Genomic DNA, 20,844 nt, shown 5'->3' on the forward strand with positions numbered 1-20,844 from the left:
CATTTACCGATTATTTAGTAATCGCCGACAAGTCGTATCGATCCGACACACTTTAAGATTCTTTACAAACATCGACATTCCGTCCGGAATAACTGATAGTCTGTAAAGCGCATTACAGAAATTCCGTCCGGAAAAACTTATAGTCTGTAAGACGCATGAGTCAAATCCCAAATGTTGTCCAAACTAAAAATTGTGGCCGAGAACACTAATTTATGTGATTAATGACACATTTGCCGAAACAAATATGCATTTTTGTTTAAATACTTTTCAAAGCATACTGTCTCGATCGTGGATACAAACACTGGCTTGTCTTCTCTTAGAACTGGATACCCAAGCCGTGACGGACTAAAAGAAATCAGGTTAATCATTTTTTTAATGTATGGAATGTTAAAATAGTATATTGTTTATGACACTTTCAACAAATTAATCACAATAAATTACTACTGTGATTCGAGGAAACGTTATTTTATCAATACAAAATCTGTTAACACGGAAGCGATTTGCACTGATGAGATATTCTGGATAGAATACAGTGCAATGGTGTTCTCATAAAAATGTTGCATCGAGTTCTATTAGAAAACAGGTCATAACCTCTTTTGGGAAAATTTTATAAAAAACTTGATGGGGAATGGTCCAAATCAAAAATGTTCTAATCCGTTAAATGAATTATTAAAGAATAGTACTCTTGAAAAATTGCTATTTTAGCGCGATATTGCGAACTTTATGATGAAACCCATAAGTATATTGAAATCAATAAAATGTGTCTAAACGACCCATTAATTGGCGTTGAAATGAGTATCAAGGCTAGTCCCACTGTTTTAGTTACACTCCAATCAGCTGTTTTTGACAACCAACAGAGCAAATAAATTATAGCAATAAAATTTTAAATTTTAATTTACATAAAAAATTACAGTACTCATTTGTGGGAATAATAAAACTGTAAGTAATATTTTAATTTTACAATGCCCTGTAACTCCTTATGTACGGTAAACTATGCGTCGCAAACATATGACGGCATCTCATGGGCTGTCACCCAAAGAGAAAGAGAATAACGCAATCATTCGTCAATATCAAAAAAGTAAAGACATTCGTGTGAAGTGCTTGAGCAATTATGTACGTGCGTTCGCTGTCCGTCGTATGTACAATGTATAATATTTTGTGAAAAGCCGGAAATAATTTAATTCTGGGATGAAGAATAAACATTAGCAAATGAAAGGTTTTGGAAATGCTACGTATAAGTGACGAATAAACAAACAATAGCGTGTACTAATAAAAAAAATACATCTGCGCAAAGCATGGCAAATTTATTTTGTTTGTGAAAAAAAACAAGTAATGAGTTGATAGCTTTTCCATAGAAAAAAAGAGACAAAATCGAATTACGTTATCAACTGGAAGCAGAACATAGATAGTGACTAGTTGGACCTAAGCGCAGTGTCTCTCCATTTGATTTTATCTAACAGATCTTGGGACTGCATGTGCGATACTTTGATTGAAGAATTATTACAAAGGTGCTAAAGACTTACGTCGAGTGGGTGCTAACCCCACCGGATTCCGGCACCTTGTGCGTACTACAATGGACAACAACAGCGTTGGATTAACACTCGAACTGAGCAACATCAATAGCAATAATAAAGGAGGTGGAAGCACATCAAGTTTAATTTCCAAAGAGTCCAAACAGCAAAAAGAAGATGTTACTCTGTATGTCAAAAAGGTGGGAAGTGCATTATTTTATGGAATGGCTTCCTTCATGATAACAGTTGTCAATAAAACTGTACTGACCTCGCACAAGTTCCCGTCATTTTTGTTTTTGAGTTTGGGCCAATTAACTGCCAGCATTGTAGTGCTGGGAGTGGGCAAACGTATACGGCTGGTCTCTTTTGCCCCATTGCAAAGAAATACATTTAGAAAAATCTTTCCCCTGCCTTTAATATTTCTGGGCAATATGATGTTTGGCTTGGGAGGTACTCAAGCTCTGAGTTTGCCTATGTTTGCTGCACTACGACGATTTTCCATTCTGATGACTATGTTGCTGGAATTGAAGATATTAGGTATACGACCCTCAACAGCTGTACAGATCAGTGTATATGGTATGATTGGCGGTGCCCTTTTGGCGGCATCAGACGATTTGTCCTTCAACATGCAGGGCTACACATTTGTGATGATTACAAATGCAATGACAGCAGCTAATGGCGTTTTTGTAAAGAAAAAATTGGATACATCCGAAATAGGAAAATATGGATTAATGTTTTACAATTCGCTATTCATGTTTATACCCGCCTTGTTGATAACTATCGCAACCGGAGATTGGGATAAGTCCATTGCATTCGGCGAATGGAACAATCCATACTTTGTTATACAGTTCCTAATGAGTTGTTTCATGGGTTTCATATTGTCCTACAGCACAATTCTTTGTACACAATATAACTCGGCTTTGACGACAACAATAGTTGGTTGTTTGAAAAACATATGTGTCACATATTTGGGAATGTTTATTGGCGGTGATTATGTGTTCTCGTGGTTGAACTGCATTGGTATAAATATCAGTGTGTTTGCTAGTCTTCTTTATACATACGTAACTTTCCGACGGAAGCAAGCCCCCGATAAGGAACTATTGTTGCCCACAACATCGAAAAGCGAAGCTGTTTAAATATTTGTAGATTTATTTTAGTACAACGCCTTGCTCCATATGATTGTTGCTGTCGAAATGGTGAACTTCATTATAAACTTTTGATTCGTATATTGCTGGATATATTAGATCGTTTTAGACTGTTCTATTTCTATCCAATGCAGCAAATGAGTTAATTATTACGACGATATGTAAATTATTATTGTAGAATATTTGTTAAGAAATTATTTTTTGTTAAATACATATCGCTCATATACTTCATAATTCTAAATTGGCAAGGAGTTTTTTTCAAGAGTCAAAGTCGATATAAACAAAGAGTGCCTTCACTTGTTAATCGGCTGAAAATGAGAACGACACTTTGATTTTCCACGAAAATGTTTAATTTTAAGATAGGTCACAAAGAACGTATATGCATATTTAATAGAAATGATGACTAGACATTGCGCCATAAAACGAATATAAATTTGGTTTAGTATAACGTTTTATAGGTTTCGGAAGTGAAAACGCAATATAATTTAAAAATGTCCCTACATTGACTTCTAGTAGTTTTAGTTTTTATAACCAATAATATTCGACCATAAACTAATGGAGCCATTCCGCCTGACAGATGAAGTCCATCATTAATTTTTTTATTTGTCCAAGGAGCACAAAATGTTTATCATTCACCAAGAAACCCGGCAGCATTTAAGACTAAATCCAAATGATGCATATCTATGTGGTGTATGGTAAAATTCAATATTTGTAAAGGAAAATTTTTCTTAGGCTATACTTTTTGACATGTTTCTAATCACATGGATTATATACAATGTATATATACCGAATTTGCCCACAAATGTTTTTGGTCCAATATTGATCCTCTTTCATATCAAGGATACATTTCTCCATGTATTAAGCCCAAAATTTAATCTAGAAGTGTAAATGACGGTGCTTTCTTGCTCAAATATATTCACCATCTAGGCTTCAAAAACGTTATTCGAAAACTAGTACCGATTTCGTCGCAAGGCGAGTACTATGTTCCGGCACCAATGACAAAATTGTTTTTCAGTTATATTGCCAAAATCTGCTTGAAAAACGCACATGTTACGTGCTCTGAAATTAATTATTTATTTACCTAAATTTTCATGAAGTTCCTTTTGTGAAAAGTTAGCTAACGAACTTTTAAATAGTTGGTCGGATATGTTTGGAATCCTGCCTGTTAGGATTCTTACTGACTTGACAGTTGTTTAAAGAAATCTATGATTACGTTCTATCAACTAGAAGCGTATCATGCTATGGATTTTTATTTCTTGTAATTACATTTTCTTGGATCAATTCGTAGCTGAGTTTCAGATGAGTTCATCATTGCTTCAATCTCGATTATGGAAGTTACAAAAATGTATGACATAAAATTTTTATTTCCACACATTTATTTGCTGTTATATACCTTCACAATACAACGATTACAGTCTAAAGTCGTAAGACCATATTACTTATATGTTTGGATTATCGATTCCAGAATACTATTGCAATCTTCAGCGTATCTAAAATACAGTAATAAATCGTAAATAGGTTTTCAAATTTTCTGGAGAGGGCTCTCCTCTCAGGGTCCTTTCTACGCTTATGACTGCAATACAAGTCTAAGAAAAAAGTGAAAACAAATTAAACAAAATCATGAAAAAATATATATTTGTTTTTATTATTTTGAGACATTAAAATTATCAGTGAATATGTAAATTTAAGCTACACTTTGGCAAAAAAATCTACGTCATTAATGTATTGTAGAATTGATAAGAATATTCTCGTAAAGTTATAATGTTAAAATTTTGTTAAATATTTGAAAGAAATGTAAAATATTCGCCTGCAGTGGAATAGAAAAAATGTCTACTTGTACTTTGTTATTTCTCATATTTCCCACGTGTGTATTATATTATAGTTATTTTTAAATTGTGTAAATATTAGAGAATTGACCAAAGCCATATTATATAAGATATTAGAATGTACGTATTTCATTTGTATGTTAATTTTACTATTTGTAGGCATATGTAAATTTATCACAAAATAAATAAAAGATAAAGCTAAACAAAATTTATATGTCAACTCGAAACTTTATTATCTTTTTTCTGCATCATGGTCTATTCAAATTAGAGAACCTTTTATACAGTTGTTATCAAAATAATAGAAGCCCGCTAATGTATCCGAAGTACAATTAGTGACTATATATGAATCACTTCAATTAAGCTTAAATTCAACAGATTGCAAAACTACGACAGTTATTAATAAAATTCCAGGTTCCTCTGCATAACATGTCTTCGTGCATTTTTTTAAAATTTTTATTATGGACAAGCGATTTACCGAATTATTATTATAACTTGAGATTGTTTGAGAAAATAGATGGGATCATATATGAGAATAAAACTCGACACATAGAGTAAAACAGAAAAACGTTATGAGATCATAAAATAGGGATATTGTAATCAGAGTCAAAAAGTCAACTTTTCGAGCTTTCGAATTTTTTAAGACTTAGAAAAGTTAACATTTCGAGTTCGATTTTTCGACGTTTTCGAAAGTCCAATATACGTATTATGCAAAATTTCCAAATCAATTTCAACACTTGTGACAATTAAAAAATTTTACTAGACAATTATTAATGAGTTTTCACTTCAGAGTCGGCAGTAATATACTGGCAATTTTTGATAGTCGCGATACAAAACATCAAAAACATTACTATTTCAAAAATGAAATTATCCTTATTAAATACTATACTAAATTTAAAATAATGTGAATGCCAGGATATGTATGAATATTGGATAAAAGATTAGCTGATGGTGTTGCAAAGATTGCCTCACAATTTCCGGTTTATCTCGACCACATTCAAAATCCTAGCAAATGTTAGGCTAAGTTAGGTATAGTTGCAGCCCGATATTTCAGGCTCACTTAGACTATTCAGTCCATTATGATAACACAGTGATGAATTTCTCTATTATCACTGAGTGCTGCCCGATTCTATGTTAAGCTCAATGACAAGGGACCTCCTTTTTATAGCCGAGTCCGAACGGCGTTCCGCAGTTAAACCACTTAGAAGTTTTTGCACTATACAAAACAAAAGTGCCTAAAAGAGCAAATTTTTGTCTGCTGAAAAAACACTCAGTGTTTGCTATTAACAGCAGATTTTTCTATAAGTATAACCTCGGTCGTTTTTTGTTTTGCATTTATTTTTTTTAATTATTTAAGAAGTAGCAGCAAACATCAATGGATTTGCAAAGCGAAAAGAAAATTTGGATTTTCAATTTTCAATTTATTTCAAACATCAATACATAGGAAGCCTAATAAGGCCTATAATACATGTATTGTAAGATTAACTACTACGACTAAGTTGTAGTATAACTAAATTAATGGTAAATTTCTTATCAATGATAAATACATTACAATTAAAACTTGGTCCCCCAACCACAAAGTATTGCAAAATTAAATAATATAAAAACCCAATAACCAGCACATTTATTAAGAAAATTGTAACTCATTAAGAATGTGTGTCATTTACATGATCCAAAATATTACTCTTGTATGATTGGTAAGAAAAGGAAAAATTTCTTAGTGAATTAGGCAAATGATTCCAAAAGCGAAGAACTCGAATCAAAAAAGACTTTTCATATATCGAGGAATGTATCATAGGGACATCAATTTGAACATTACGCGTTGAATTTTAAATGAAAATTTATTTACAAGAACTTCTGGTTTTCTAGATTGCATAATCTTAAAAAAATGAAGAACAGTACGCAGATTCAAGTAATTTCGAAAAGTGCAACCAAGAAAATCAGAAGTACATGCATGAATACGATCATGATCATACCATTTAACATCATATATATAGCGGACAATTCTGTGGACAATTCTCTCTAGCCTATCTAAATTGTAAGACCACGTTCCAGAAAATATTTCAATGCCATAGTTTACAAGAGACATAAGTAAAGCATGGGCCAATTTTTTACGAATATATCTCGGAGTATAAGCCCTCAATTGGTATAACTTTCTTAAAGTGAGGCAAATACGATTTGATAAATAATTTAAATACATCAAAATTTAGATTCGGGTCAAGCATAACCCCAAGACATTTAAGAGAATCCACGTAATCAACTATCTGATTATTGATAACAATTTGAGGGCATAAAGCATTGCGAGTTCTTGTGTGGAAATGCATAGCTTTAGATTTAGCTGGGTTGATCATTAATCCATCATCATTTTTTGAGGATTTGGATGGAATTTTCGTTTTTATGAGGGTGATTCTTAAAAATCCGTCGTATAATATTTAAAAACATAAACATTGTACAAATTGTTGTTCATTAGAACAAGAATTAATGCTAGTGCTTGCAGATTTTATCTCTTTATTCATGTAAAATACTGATAACAATTTCTTTCGCTCTCTTCTATTTCGTTTTGAGTTTAAAAGTCGACAAAAATTTCAGGTGGTGCGTTGGGCGTCTATCAATTGTATGTATAAAATATACAATTGATAGACACCCAACGAAAAGATTTATTAAATGTTGCTGAGGTTTTTTTTGTGTTATAAGAAGTCCGAAAGACAACCGGTTGTTATTTGGCTTTCGTCATCTATGGGCAAAGTAGCAAGAAATACCCTCAAGGCATTATTTTACGATATTGCTAAAACAATAAAATACTATTCCAAGCAATCTTCAGGCTATTGCTATGTACCACATAGTTTCACAGATATAACTAAGTACTTGAACTGAGCATACATATATACAATATACAAATATTAATTACTCAGAAGATGTTCCAGTCAATGAATCACATGCCTTGTTTAGATACTTAAGCATAGAGAATCAAGTGGGGAGTTGTTTCACTCCGGGTCACAGAATGGGTTAACGTTCTTCTTTCGGTGTAAAAAATATATGTTGGAGACTCAACACCATAAGCGTAGGAAGGCCTCTGGGGAGGGGGCTTAGACCCCCCCAGAAAAATTTTAGCCCCCCCCCCCGAATTTGAAAACCTATTTACGATTTTCCATTTTTATAAAAAATAGACAAGCCCAGCCAAAAAAGCGTCGCCAAAAAAGTAATGAAAATGATCTTTTTGGATCCGGAAGTGGTGCAAAATTGGCGAAGAAGCGATGAATTTAACATGGGCTTGTCATAGGACGGAAGTCCTCCATTCCTACAGCCGTTGCACTGAATTTGCATCACTTCTTTAGGTGTGATCCGAATTCAATGTTTTGAATGTATATTAAAAAATTCTGTTATATTTTGTCAAATAAATAATTTTTATAATTTTTAATGGATTCTAATGCTTGTCGGAACGTTTGACCTCAAATATTTTTTTAAAATTCACAAGTTTTTCAGATTGGATTTAGAATTTTTTTTCGACAAAATTTAAATTATTTGTACCATTTTATGTATAAAATATACAATTGATAGACACCCAACGAAAAGATTTATTAAATGTTGCTGAGGTTTTTTTTGTGTTATAAGAAGTCCGAAAGACAACCGGTTGTTATTTGGCTTTCGTCATCTATGGGCAAAGTAGCAAGAAATACCCTCAAGGCATTATTTTACGATATTGCTAAAACAATAAAATACTATTCCAAGCAATCTTCAGGCTATTGCTATGTACCACATAGTTTCACAGATATAACTAAGTACTTGAACTGAGCATACATATATACAATATACAAATATTAATTACTCAGAAGATGTTCCAGTCAATGAATCACATGCCTTGTTTAGATACTTAAGCATAGAGAATCAAGTGGGGAGTTGTTTCACTCCGGGTCACAGAATGGGTTAACGTTCTTCTTTCGGTGTAAAAAATATATGTTGGAGACTCAACACCATAAGCGTAGGAAGGCCTCTGGGGAGGGGGCTTAGACCCCCCCAGAAAAATTTTAGCCCCCCCCCCCGAATTTGAAAACCTATTTACGATTTTCCATTTTTATAAAAAATAGACAAGCCCAGCCAAAAAAGCGTCGCCAAAAAAGTAATGAAAATGATCTTTTTGGATCCGGAAGTGGTGCAAAATTGGCGAAGAAGCGATGAATTTAACATGGGCTTGTCATAGGACGGAAGTCCTCCATTCCTACAGCCGTTGCACTGAATTTGCATCACTTCTTTAGGTGTGATCCGAATTCAATGTTTTGAATGTATATTAAAAAATTCTGTTATATTTTGTCAAATAAATAATTTTTATAATTTTTAATGGATTCTAATGCTTGTCGGAACGTTTGACCTCAAATATTTTTTTAAAATTCACAAGTTTTTCAGATTGGATTTAGAATTTTTTTTCGACAAAATTTAAATTATTTGTACCATTTTATGAATTCTTACTTCGTTTTTAAGGTATTTGAAACAAAAAAGTTAAAATTTCCCATTAAAAGTATGAAAAAACCAAATTATAAAAAATTGAATTTAAAAAACTTCCTGAGTAGTTAAAATAAAGAACATCATTGGGAGTACATCTTCTGGAAGTGCTTTTAAAGTTGTGCCTTTGGAAGAACTTTCAAATTTTTTTGCTGGGAAATGTGTGGAACTACTTTTAGTTGCTTTATTACAAATTAATTTTCGAGTTATTTTGATGTCTAATTTTTTTTATTCATTTTTATGAAATAAAACATTAATTGAAATATAAATAAATGAAATATAAATTTTTAGCTAGGGGGGCTATAGCCCCCCCTAGGAAAATTGTCAAGCTACGCTAATGCTCAACACAAAATTTGCAAGTGCACATGGGTCACAAAAACTTCGGTAAATATAAAATATTGGTGTAATAGAAAATAGCTTCTTTTTCGGCATTAAAAAACCAGCTAGCATCTTCGATCCTGCTAAAATTAGAAATGACTTGTTTTTTCTACTACAATTTTATTTAAAATACTTACCCCCATTTTCATGAAGATCCGTTAGTACTACGTTAGCTAACGAACTTTTAAACCGTACTCTGGGCACATCTGTCATCTTGCCTATATACTCCATATGACAGTTAGGAACTTAACTGCTAAAAATTTTTCAGTTAAAGTTAACCGGAGAAAAGATATTTCCATTTTACTTTTTGTTAACTGGGAGTTAAAGTCTAACGGAGCTACATGTAAATGGCCGTTACATATAGTTTGTCATACAAATGTTTAGAAAAATAGTTAAACAATTCTTACCGAAAAATATTACCGATTTTCTTAGTTTTTTTTAGTTGGTCTTTATTATTTGTGTAATTTGGTTTTATAAAATTATATATAATTTCATGTAATTATGTAAACTAATTCTTTAGAAAACGTTTTTGATTAAGTTATAAGCTAAACATTGCTCAGTTTTTGGAGTGCAGCAATTACAGCTTGCAATCTTCTTTCCACAGATCCAATTTAATGTTCGAAAACTTATTCCAGCGGCAGATTTTCTCATTCTTCCTCTATAAATTTAAAGAGCGTCCAAAAATTTCTATACAACTATAAAAGAGTCCTGGAATAGTTTATATGTATACCTTTGGCAATTATATGAATGAACAAATCCCAACTTTGCAACGCTGGAAATAAATTCATTCTTTAAAATGTCTAGATAGACCGATTTCGTATATTTTCATGCTACATTTTGACATTCCCAACTCCTTTACTCGATATGCAAGCCCATGCCATAGCGAAGAACTTTCTAAATTTTACAGTCGGTATAACGTTTTTCGGTTATAATACAGTTAATGGTTTCCTCCAAACTTTTTGTGGTCCGTATTATTTTCGATTCATCACTAAAAAATAACATCATCTTAATAGTCTTTAGGAAAGGAAACGTGCTTGTTCGCGAAAGATAATATTTTCTCAATATTTACTTGTGATAGCAGGGGCTTTTTTCTGGCAACATGCAATGAATATTTGTTTTCAATTAGCAACTTTCGAACGGTTTCATGTGAAACCCAGAGATGATCTGTATCAAACTTTTTAAGGTTTGCGACTGTCGCAAAGTTGTAAACGTCGTAAATGTAGAAAAAGTATCAAACGTCGCAAACTCAAAATACTTCAGTCCCTTCAGCTAGTCAGCGAATGATATCCAAGATGATGGTATATGCGAAAAGTTTCAATTCTCAGGAATGTTCATAAAATTATTAACGTGTTTAAAAAACTTGAGAATAGAGTTATTTCAATTGGAAACTCCAAGCCAAAATTATTATGAACTACTCGAACGTGACGGTCGGTACTTGCTCATAGTTAACCATTCACAAATTTCTGCAGAAACTGGAAGGAAGGAAACTACTTATGTCTTGCATAAGTTAATTGCTGTTTAGAGAGAATTTTATAAAATCACTTTTTGGCTTATTAGAGTCAATTTCCATACTAATTTTCTTCAAAATTGTAGCTAGTCATTCGTTGGTGCAACTAAAGCTGGATGGACATTATGGACCACGAAAACTACGAATAGTTTGAAGTTGCGAATGAGAGATGTATATCTTGTAGAGTTTTTAATAAATACAATATAAAACATTTTTTGGATACCTTTTATCGGGGAGCCTAACTAAATTAAATTAAAAAATATTCACAATATCTTTAATTCAAAATTAGGTTTTCTACAATAGGTTTACGACTTTTGCGACATACGTATTATACCATCGTAAACGTATGTCGCAAAATTCACAGTTTGCGACAGGCCAACCCTGGTGAAACCTCAACTCCGTAGTCTTGTACTGGCATAAGGTTTGTCTTGAATGTGTTTCAATATTTTTGGTTCGTCTCTTCTTGAATTTTTTTTGATTTGCCTGAAGATTGTTTCAACTCAATTCTATCTTGCTTTTCTGCACCATTTTTTATGTTGTAAACTGATGAAAAGTTTTTCTTTTGTGATAGCTCACATATATGTATATCTCTCACCCGATATGCATTTATATGGCCCCAGAGGCCAGAGTTACACCCAGAAAGGTGATCATATTCCTTCTCTGCCTGTACAACGGATGGTATCGTTAAGTATGCTAAATATCGTATGAAAAGTGTGTCGAAAATCATCCAAATCTGTTTAGATTTAGATAAAGTCGCCATAAAACTGTTCTTCCGATTTAGGGAAATATTACAAAAAATACGCACATTTTACATACAATTTCAGTAATGATTTCTCCCTATTGTGTAGCCATATCCTCCATAGTGCAATTGCAGACTTTCCGAAAGAAAGAAGAAAGAGGTTTAGACTTAGATAAGGCCCCGACTTGTGTAAATTTAGCCCGATGTGGCCAAATATTGCTTCAAAACCCACAATAGTCCACCTGCCAGATAATCGTCGCTATTTTAAATATGCATTATGGAAATCTAAAAACATTAATAGAATTTAGAAAATTTTTGGTAGGCACCGAGTTGAAAATTTCCCATGGCCAATGAAAATTGCTTTATTCCAAATATATCTCAAAACTGCTACACACAAAAAAAAATTCTGATTCAATCACCAAATTAATTGATCCAATTAATTTTTTAATTGAAATGTCTTCAATCACAAAAATGATAGTATCAATCACAGTTTTAATTGGGCATAGACAAATATCTTGATTAAAAAATTAATTGATTTTTTTCAGCAAATTTCAATTAATTTATTAATTGATTCAATTAAAAATTTAATTGATGTTGATTGCAAAACTCAAATAATTTATTAATTAAAAAAGGTAACTATTTTTAATTACTTTCTGAATTGGCTTAAAGTTTTTATTTGTATTAACAAATGATTGGTTGAAATACATTTTTCATTAAAAATTAAAAAAAAAATCAGCACTTTTTTAACTGAATTAGTCTTCCGAATTTGATTAAAAAGTTAATTGTATCAATTAATTTTTTAATTAAAATTTTTAAAATGTTCAATCATTGACTTAATTAACCTAATTTTCTATCATGATTAAAAAGTTAATTGTATCAATTAATTTATTAATTGAAAAAATTTTCAACTTCAATTAACTTTTTAATTGGAAATATTTTGGTGATATTTTTTTCTGTGTATACTAAACGTGAGTATAAATTTCAATGACGGTACAAATAAGTTCAATGCTAACTAAAGCATAAGAAAATTTTTGCACAATCCTTAAAAATAGTAATAAGTAAGTACAGCATGGTACCATATTGTACTGATTTGGCGCCAATGATTTTTGTTTACTTTTAGATTAGTTTTGATTTAATGAAGAAGATTTTCGTAAATGGTAGTTAAAAATCCAAAAAGAAATGGTATAAAATTTATTTCAATTTTCGTACGTGATAGTTCATTTTTCCCATTATACAGCAGCATCTTTTTTCTGTGTAGATGCTGCCATTTCACGGTTACCCTCTGTTTTAGTATTGATACATTATCCGTTTTTATTTTTATCAATTGTTGGACATTGTATCGTCTATTGACGATAATGAAACATTCATTGATATCCCCACGTCCTTTGTTTCCTCATATAAACTTATCTTAGTTTCCTCATCCTTTGATTTAATATGAATTTGTGCTAAAACAGCATATATTCTTCCTCTATTTATTTTTCATTCAAAAAATTATAAAACACCTTTAATTGGCGTATGTTGGGGACATTAATAAAATTGTATGTAATAGAATCACTTTCTACCCTGTCAACAATTTTTGAATTTGACGGCGCTTCTGAGAATCCCCACCACGTCGAAAACAGTTGTATACGATATCCAAAACTCCTCGGAAAAGCGCCGTCACTATTGAGAAGTTGTACCACGCCAAGTTTCTACAAAAAAGTATCGAATTAGTGTAATTATTAGGTGCCTTTTGGGATAAATTTAGAACGACGCCAATAAGAGCCCCTTCAAACAATCAGAAAAAGTGCATTTCAAGATAGTTGTACAAGAATCATTGTGGTAAAGTAAAACACGATTGTTTAGATGTTTATTCATTTGATTAAACATTTGTAAATTCTTACAAATATAGCATTTATACCACTATCACATCACATTCAACAGCAGTGTCTATTAGCCAGTGTTTTTATTCTCGATGGAGGCAGCGTGTCTGAAAAAGTATCTGAAAAACTACCACTTTATTCCATTTGGAAAGTCAAAAACTGTTCACCAAAAAACCTTTCACAATTTTAAGCGAAATAACTATGTTTTCAGCACTTCATTATCGTTTTCATTTAAATAAATTATAATAAGCTAGTTGGTGTTTCACAAAATATAAAATGGCTCTCGTAACAATAGTGATGGCAAAATACTTTCATGTACATTTCATTCTTTTTTATACGCTTCCCCCATCACAGTTGGCGATTGTTGTAGTGTCACGAGTCTGTGGTAGCGATGAGGATGAAATGGAACTTTGAAATGCTGGCAGGGTATGTATATTTTTATGAAGTCTGGTCAAATTATGGATGGAAAAGATCCAAGGCAGTGATTGCGAAACATTTGATATTTCTTAACCCTTAAATGCACAAGATCACCGATTCCTCCGAAAAAATTATAATATGCAAAAGGGTAAAAAAGAAATCCAGCATACCAAATAAAAAAAAAAAAAAAAAAAAAACAAGTAAGGAAAGTCTAAAGTCGGGCGGGGCCGACTATATTATACCCCGCACCACTTTGTAGATTTAAATTTTCGATACCATATCACATCCGTCAAATGTGTTGGGGGCTATATATAAAGGTTTCTGGACAGAATTTGATAGACTTCTACAAAATCTATAGACTCAAAATTTAAGTCGGCTAATGCACTAGGGTGGAACACAATGGTAATAAAAAAATATGGGAAACATTTAAATCTGAAGCAATTTTAAGGAAACTTCGCAAAAGTTATATATGTATTAGAAGTTTAGGAAAATTAGAGTAATTTTTACAACTTTTCGACTAAGCAGTGGCGATTTTACAAGGAAAATATTGGTATTTTGACCATTTTTGACTACACTACTAGTTGTATTCCTAGTGCAAAATTTCAACCAAATTGGTGTAAAAATCTGGCTTCTGGGACCGTATTAGTCCATATCGGGCGAAAGATATATATGGGAACTATATCTAAATCTGAACCGATTTCGTCCAAAATCAATAGGGTTCTATTTTGAGCCAAAACACATACTTGTGCCAAATTTGAAGTCGATTGGACTAAAACTGCGACCTAGACTTTGATTACAAAAATGTGTTCACGGACAGACGGACATGGCTATATCGACTCAGGAGCCCACCCTGAGCATTTTTGCCAAAGACACCATGTGTCTATCTCGTCTTCTTCTGGGTGTTGCAAACATATTGTTACGTTTTTATATTGAGGCGTATTTAATTACGCGATAATTAAAAAGACAGTTCTTTTCAATAACGTTAATCTACAATTTATTTGTTTAACTGATTGGTTTCACTTATTTGCTCTACGATGTGTACTGTATAAACTTTAGCCTACGACTGACTTGACTGCTCCCTCCGCCAGGGGCTTATATACCGTGATTTGACGATTTCGAAAATTCTGGATAGTCTGGCCTACAACCATCTAGAACTATCTTGTACAATTTATCTAACACCACATATTCAACTGGTTATCTTCATTGCCTACAGCCATCTGGAATATTCTATCGGCGTTACTTTACAGGTGATATGGCACACATACTTTTAGGCTTATGCTAATAATCTAGTGCATTCTACTAGATTAGGTAGATGTCGTGCAGGCATAAAACAAAAGGCGTTACTTTTACAATGAACGATTGGAAACACAAAAGATGTTTAAGAAAGTACTAGAAAATAAAGAAATGACTCTAACAAGTTATGACGTAATTTTATCGTTACAATTTGAAATTTAAATTAACGTAAACTAATTTAAATAAACTTAAATCAAGAAATATCACATTCGTAACACTGCCTCCCGCTTAAGCCTGTTCGTCCCGAATAGGCACAGAACCCGTTCCGTATGGAGCCAAACGTTCCAGGTGAACGACTTTCATCTTTGACCTTGGGCTGTCGTCTTTTTGAATGCGGTATACAACATCATTGATCTTCTTGATGACTTTATATGGGCCTTCCCACTGTGTTTGTAGTTTAGGACATAATCCTTTCTTTCGTTGCGGGTTGAATAGCAGAACCAGTTGTCCTTCACTAAAGCCCTCAGTGTTTGCTGCACGATCATATCTCGCCTTCATTCTGTTGCTAACCATTTTTATTTTGTTTCGCACTGATTCGTGAACTTTACCAAATGTGTTTGGTATGTCGTTACTGGTTTCTTCCATGGCGAGCTCATTGGGTGTAGCGCCAAATATCAAATCTCCGGGCAACTTCAATTCCGTTCCGAATAGGACCTTGGCCGGTGTTCGTGACGTAGAATCATGTATGGCTGATCTATACGACAGCAAAAACTTTGGTATATGATCGTCCCAGTCTCGTTGGCCGTTATCCACCACCTTTCGAAGATGTTCTTCCAGAGTGCGATTAAACCTTTCTACCATGCCATCAGACTGCGGATGCAATGGCGTGGTCCTTGTTTTCTTGATACCAAGGGAGTCACACATCTCTTTGAATATGGCCGATTCAAAATTTCTTCCTTGGTCTGAGTGTATCTCGGTCGGCACACCGTAGCGACATATCCAGTTCTTGTCGACTACATCTACAATCGTCTTCGCCTCTTGGTTAGGAATGGCATAAACTTCTGGCCACTTGCTGAAGTAGTCCATGACCACAAGGACATATCGATTTCCAGAATCACTTACTGGGGAAGGCCCTGCAACGTCCATTGCTATTCTTTCAAAAGGCGCTCCTGGCCTATACTCTTGCATAAGACCTCTACTTTTTCGTCTTGGCCCTTTCGCCTTTATGCACTTCTCACAATTTGCCACCCATTCAGCAATTGATTTCTGGCATCCAACCCAGTAGAATCGTTGCTTCACTTTCTCGGCTGTTTTGGTTATTCCTAAGTGACCTCCACTAGGTCCATTGTGGAATTCCGTCAAAACATCCTTTACCTTGGAATCTGGCACGATTATCAAGTTGCGGCTATTCTTGCCATCTTCACTTTCCCACTTACGTTGTAGGGTTCCGTTGACCAGACATAGACTGTCCCATTGAGCCCAGTATGATTTCATAAGTGGGCTTTCGGCTGCGATGTCTTTCTTACTGGGTTTCTTATCTTCTTCTTTCGCCGAAATAATTTTGCTCAAAATGAGATCTTTACGCTGTTCTGCTGGCCAGTCCGTGCCAGATTCGATGTGTAACTGCCTGACATTTACAACTGTCTCCTGTGGTTCAGCCTTCGAGTGGCGTGTGCTTTCTACATTGCAATGCCGTCGTGTCAAGGCTTGATCAATAACTTGTTTGCCACCTTTTCTATTATCCGCAAAATTTAAATTTGAGTCGCTTGGCTTTGTGGTCGCCTTCTTATGATTATTGTTTAATGGAGATGGCGAGATTGACCCCGTCGTTTTACGCCACGCTTTACATTCCCGGGATAGATGTCCAGCCTTATCACAGTTATAGCATTTTATTCTAGATTCATTTGCCTGCTGCTTCATTTCTTGCATTATCTGCCTTAGAGCCTCTTTTACCAATTCAATGACCGATTGCGTTTCTTCACACTGGGTCTCTACTCTGCGTACTTTGTGAATTTGAGGCCGTGCCAACAATCTCGCAGTTTCTTGTGCATGTGCAAATGTTACTGTTTCTGCGAATGTAGCCTTTTGTGACGCATATGTTGCACATTTTATATCAGGGTCTCTAATTCCATTCACAAAGGTCTCGATTTTGATGCGGTCCACAAGTGGATGACTTTCTCCTGGATATGTCAAAAGCACCAACCGCTCAACCTCTGTTGCAAAGTCTTGTAGAGTCTCATTTGACTTCTGGACTCTTCCACTTAATTCCATTCTGAAGATGTCTTGCTTATGTTCTCCGCCGTACTTACGTTGAAGTGCCGCTATTACTTCATTATAATTATTTCTAGAGGCAGCGGGAATGCTTTGTATCACGTCAGCGGCATTGCCCTTTAATGCCAATAGAAGTTCAATTGCTTTGTCGTTGTCGTTCCACAAATTTCTACAAGCAACCATTTCGAATTGGAATTTGAAGACATCAAATGAAGTTGAGCCATCGAAAACAGGAGGTTTGGTTTTTGAGCCCTCGATAACGCGCACTGGTCCACCTTTAATTTCCAGCTCTGACATTTTTCTTTCAATGTGTAGAAACTTCTCATCATGAACCATAATTTTCTCATCCACAGAAATAATCTTCTTATCCAGCTCCCCAATTTGGCTTTCGATATGGTCCACACGTTTTTCCATGCCTTCAGCAATTTGTTGAAGATTCTCACTTAGAATTCTAGAATTTTCGTCCATCTTTTTTGAATTTTCGTCGAATTTTTCTTCCAATTTTCTAGAATTCTCTTGCATTTTTAGAGAATTTTCTTCCATCATTTTGCTTAAAATATTGACCATCGATGTGTAATCAACAACATTAGAAGCTACAGATGGAGTTTCCAAGGCGCTGGCTACTACTGATTCGTCAAGATCTTCCTTATAATCGAACTCATGTGTTTCGATATCAATACTGCGCCGCTCGAACTCTTCCAGTAGTCGCTTTTGTAATTGAGCCTTGTTTCCTGTAGTCGACTGCCCCATTTTGCTCAATTCCCTTTTCAAGTCTTCCACTCGGAGCTGATTAAACTTCATTGTAGATTTTTTTTCGTTATCCCACTTCTGACACCAATTGTTACGTTTTTATATTGAGGCGTATTTAATTACCCGATAATTAAAAAGACAGTTCTTTTCAATAACGTTAATCTACAATTTATTTGTTTAACTGATTGGTTTCACTTATTTGCTCTACGATGTGTACTGTATAAACTTTAGCTTACGACTGACTTGACTGCTCCCTCCGCCAGGGGCTTATATACCGTGATTTGACGATTTCGAAAATTCTGGATAGTCTGGCCTACAACCATCTAGAACTATCTTGTACAATTTATCTAACACCACATATTCAACTGGTTATCTTCATTGCCTACAGCCATCTGGAATATTCTATCGGCGTTACTTTACAGGTGATATGGCACACATACTTTTAGGCTTATGCTAATAATCTAGTGCATTCTACTAGATTAGGTAGATGTCGTGCAGGCATAAAACAAAAGGCGTTACTTTTACAATGAACGATTGGAAACACAAAAGATGTTTAAGAAAGTACTAGAAAATAAAGAAATGACTCTAACAAGTTATGACGTAATTTTATCGTTACAATTTGAAATTTAAATTAACGTAAACTAATTTAAATAAACTTAAATCAAGAAATATCACATTCGTAACAATATGCACTAACTTATAATACCCTGTTCCACAGTGTGGCGCAGGGTATAATGATTGGTTTAAACATTAAATATTACAAATTTTTAATATTTTTATGGCAGCCCTTAGTTTTTTCTACTGCCTGGAGTCTCTTTGGCATTGAGTGGGATACGGTTTTCGTCAAATCTAGGAAATTGAGCTCCATATATCTATAAGGACGTTTTTAAGAATTTCTTTGCTAAAAATGTTAAAGTTATTCAGCTTTGTTTTCATATATATTCAGATGTTTAATTAGATTCATGTCCGAGCTGTGCGCAGTATGAGGTAATACTTTTTTGGTGTTGTATAGCAAGTATTCTTTAACAATATTGGACGCATGCTTAGGGTCATTATCTTGGACAAATACAAATCCATCTTCCAGATTTATTTTTTGGGCAGATTCGATCAAATTATTCTTCAATTTCAGGCAAAGTATAATATGTAGCATGATATAAACAATAGTTTTTTGAACAATTCTGAAAATATATTCTTGAATCAGAATGTTTTTGTGAGTATATTTTACAGAAGCAATTTTTTGAGGGTGTGTATTATGATTTGACTCTATACATTGTTATTCTTTTCAGGTTGGTACAATGCTACCTACTTCTGGTCGGCTTTTCTTTTACCTGCGATCAAAAACTTGTGCGGAATGCATGAGGGCTGCGACATTAGCATACAATAGTGCTGTCCGTTGCTCAAATGGAACATCAGAAAATGTTGAACGTCCTGATACCGATGCGTTTACCGAAGAGTTTATGCAAAATCGTATTGAAATAAATCGCTTTCAGAAGATTCTGCTCGGAGCTGGATCGTCAATTGCTGCCCTTATCGACCCGAGAAGGTATATGTATAACCCCTCTAGAAAGATTCTTTCTTTGTTAATGACAAACGTATTTATTCGTCTTCTATTATCGCCTTGATAGACATGATATGATTGCCTGTTTGGGTGAGACAACAGGTGACCACGCTTTGCAACAAATTCAGTTTACTATGCGTTCCAGTGCCGAAGGTCAACGTATATTGGAACAGAAGCCACGCATTAACACTCGCACGATAAATTTAGATAAATTGCGTCAACTCCCCAAGAATACATTTGGATCAGTGTATGTAAAGTTTTTAGATGACAATGTGAGTTAAAGTTCCACAAATTGTATTAGTCGTGGTTTCCGTCTTTCTAATATTCATTTGTATATCAGCAAGTAACTCCCGACTCGCGAATGGAAGTACGTTTTATTGATAATCCAGATCTGGCATATATTATGACTCGTTATCGGGAATGCCATGACTTAGTTCATGCTGTGCTGGGTATGCCCACAAATATGCTGGGAGAGGTGGCAGTTAAGTGGGTTGAAGCTCTAAACATTGGATTGCCCATGTGTTATGGTGGAGCAGTTTTTGGCGCTTTGCGCTTGAGACCAAAGTAAAGTAGCAGTATGTTCATTATATATTCCGTACTCATGCATTCCTTTTTTCGAAGGCAAAGGAGACTGTATGTGTCCGAATATCTTCCTTGGGCCATACAAAATGGTAAAACTTCAAAACCATTGATGGCTGTGTTTTGGGAGGAGCGTTGGGAACAAGATATTGAAGAGATGCGTAGGGAACTACAAATTACAACGCTACAAAGCTAATATAAGGTGGGTACTATGTTCCAGCCGAAATGTAGCTGTTTCCCAAGTTACTTTATTGAATCAATTGAATCAAAGATGAAACTGTGCGCAATAAATGCTTTATAAAATGTCCAAACAAGTTCTGATAAAAAAATCGTCCCATATATAATTTTTGCACTTTCAATTTAGAGTTTTGTCGGGAAACCCGAACATAGTATAAATTGGAAATAAATTGGTTAACGGTCCTTTGAACTTAATATAAATTAGTATCTAATGTTTTTAATTATCAAAGTTGTGTTTGATGATAGCCTAAATAAAAAATCAAATAAATAATATTGTTACGAATTTGATAATTCTAGATTTAAGTTTATTCAAATTAGTTTCCGTTAATGTAAAGTT

General features: G+C 34.0%; 3 protein-coding genes across 3 annotated transcripts; 2 read left to right on the forward strand and 1 right to left on the reverse strand.

Moving 5' to 3' along the window:
* The first annotated feature begins 803 nt into the window (after positions 1-803).
* Coq4 (Coenzyme Q4) lies at positions 804-20,708 on the forward strand. The gene is made up of 5 exons (XM_075308344.1): positions 804-939; positions 19,420-19,676; positions 19,759-19,963; positions 20,032-20,255; positions 20,313-20,708. The coding sequence occupies exons 2-5, from the start codon at positions 19,429-19,431 to the stop codon at positions 20,464-20,466; spliced, it is 831 nt and encodes a 276-aa protein (XP_075164459.1). The 5' UTR covers positions 804-939; positions 19,420-19,428; the 3' UTR covers positions 20,467-20,708.
* Positions 1,438-2,897, forward strand: frc (UDP-sugar transporter UST74c fringe connection). Its single transcript, XM_075308342.1, has one exon. It carries the CDS (start codon positions 1,574-1,576, stop codon positions 2,645-2,647), a length of 1,074 nt encoding a protein of 357 aa, XP_075164457.1. The 5' UTR covers positions 1,438-1,573; the 3' UTR covers positions 2,648-2,897.
* On the reverse strand, positions 15,257-18,184 carry LOC142237026 (uncharacterized). Its single transcript, XM_075308341.1, has one exon. The coding sequence runs from the start codon at positions 18,182-18,184 to the stop codon at positions 15,401-15,403; it is 2,784 nt and encodes a 927-aa protein (XP_075164456.1). The 3' UTR covers positions 15,257-15,400.
* Positions 20,709-20,844: the final 136 nt, after the last annotated feature.

The sequence above is a fragment of the Haematobia irritans genome, chromosome 4 (genome assembly GCF_050003625.1).
Source record: "Haematobia irritans isolate KBUSLIRL chromosome 4, ASM5000362v1, whole genome shotgun sequence".
Lineage (NCBI taxonomy): Eukaryota > Metazoa > Arthropoda > Insecta > Diptera > Muscidae > Haematobia > Haematobia irritans.

Coding starts and splice junctions, on each gene's coding strand:
- frc (XM_075308342.1), top strand. CDS start 1,574: ATGGACAACAACAGCGTTGGATTAACACTCGAACTGAGCAACATCAAT.
- LOC142237026 (XM_075308341.1), bottom strand. CDS start 18,184: ATGAAGTTTAATCAGCTCCGAGTGGAAGACTTGAAAAGGGAATTGAGC.
- Coq4 (XM_075308344.1), top strand. CDS start 19,429: ATGCTACCTACTTCTGGTCGGCTTTTCTTTTACCTGCGATCAAAAACT. Junction 19,964..20,031: donor TAAAGTTTTTAGATGACAAT/GTGAGTTAAAGT, acceptor TTTGTATATCAG/CAAGTAACTCCCGACTCGCG. Junction 20,256..20,312: donor GCTTTGCGCTTGAGACCAAA/GTAAAGTAGCAG, acceptor CTTTTTTCGAAG/GCAAAGGAGACTGTATGTGT.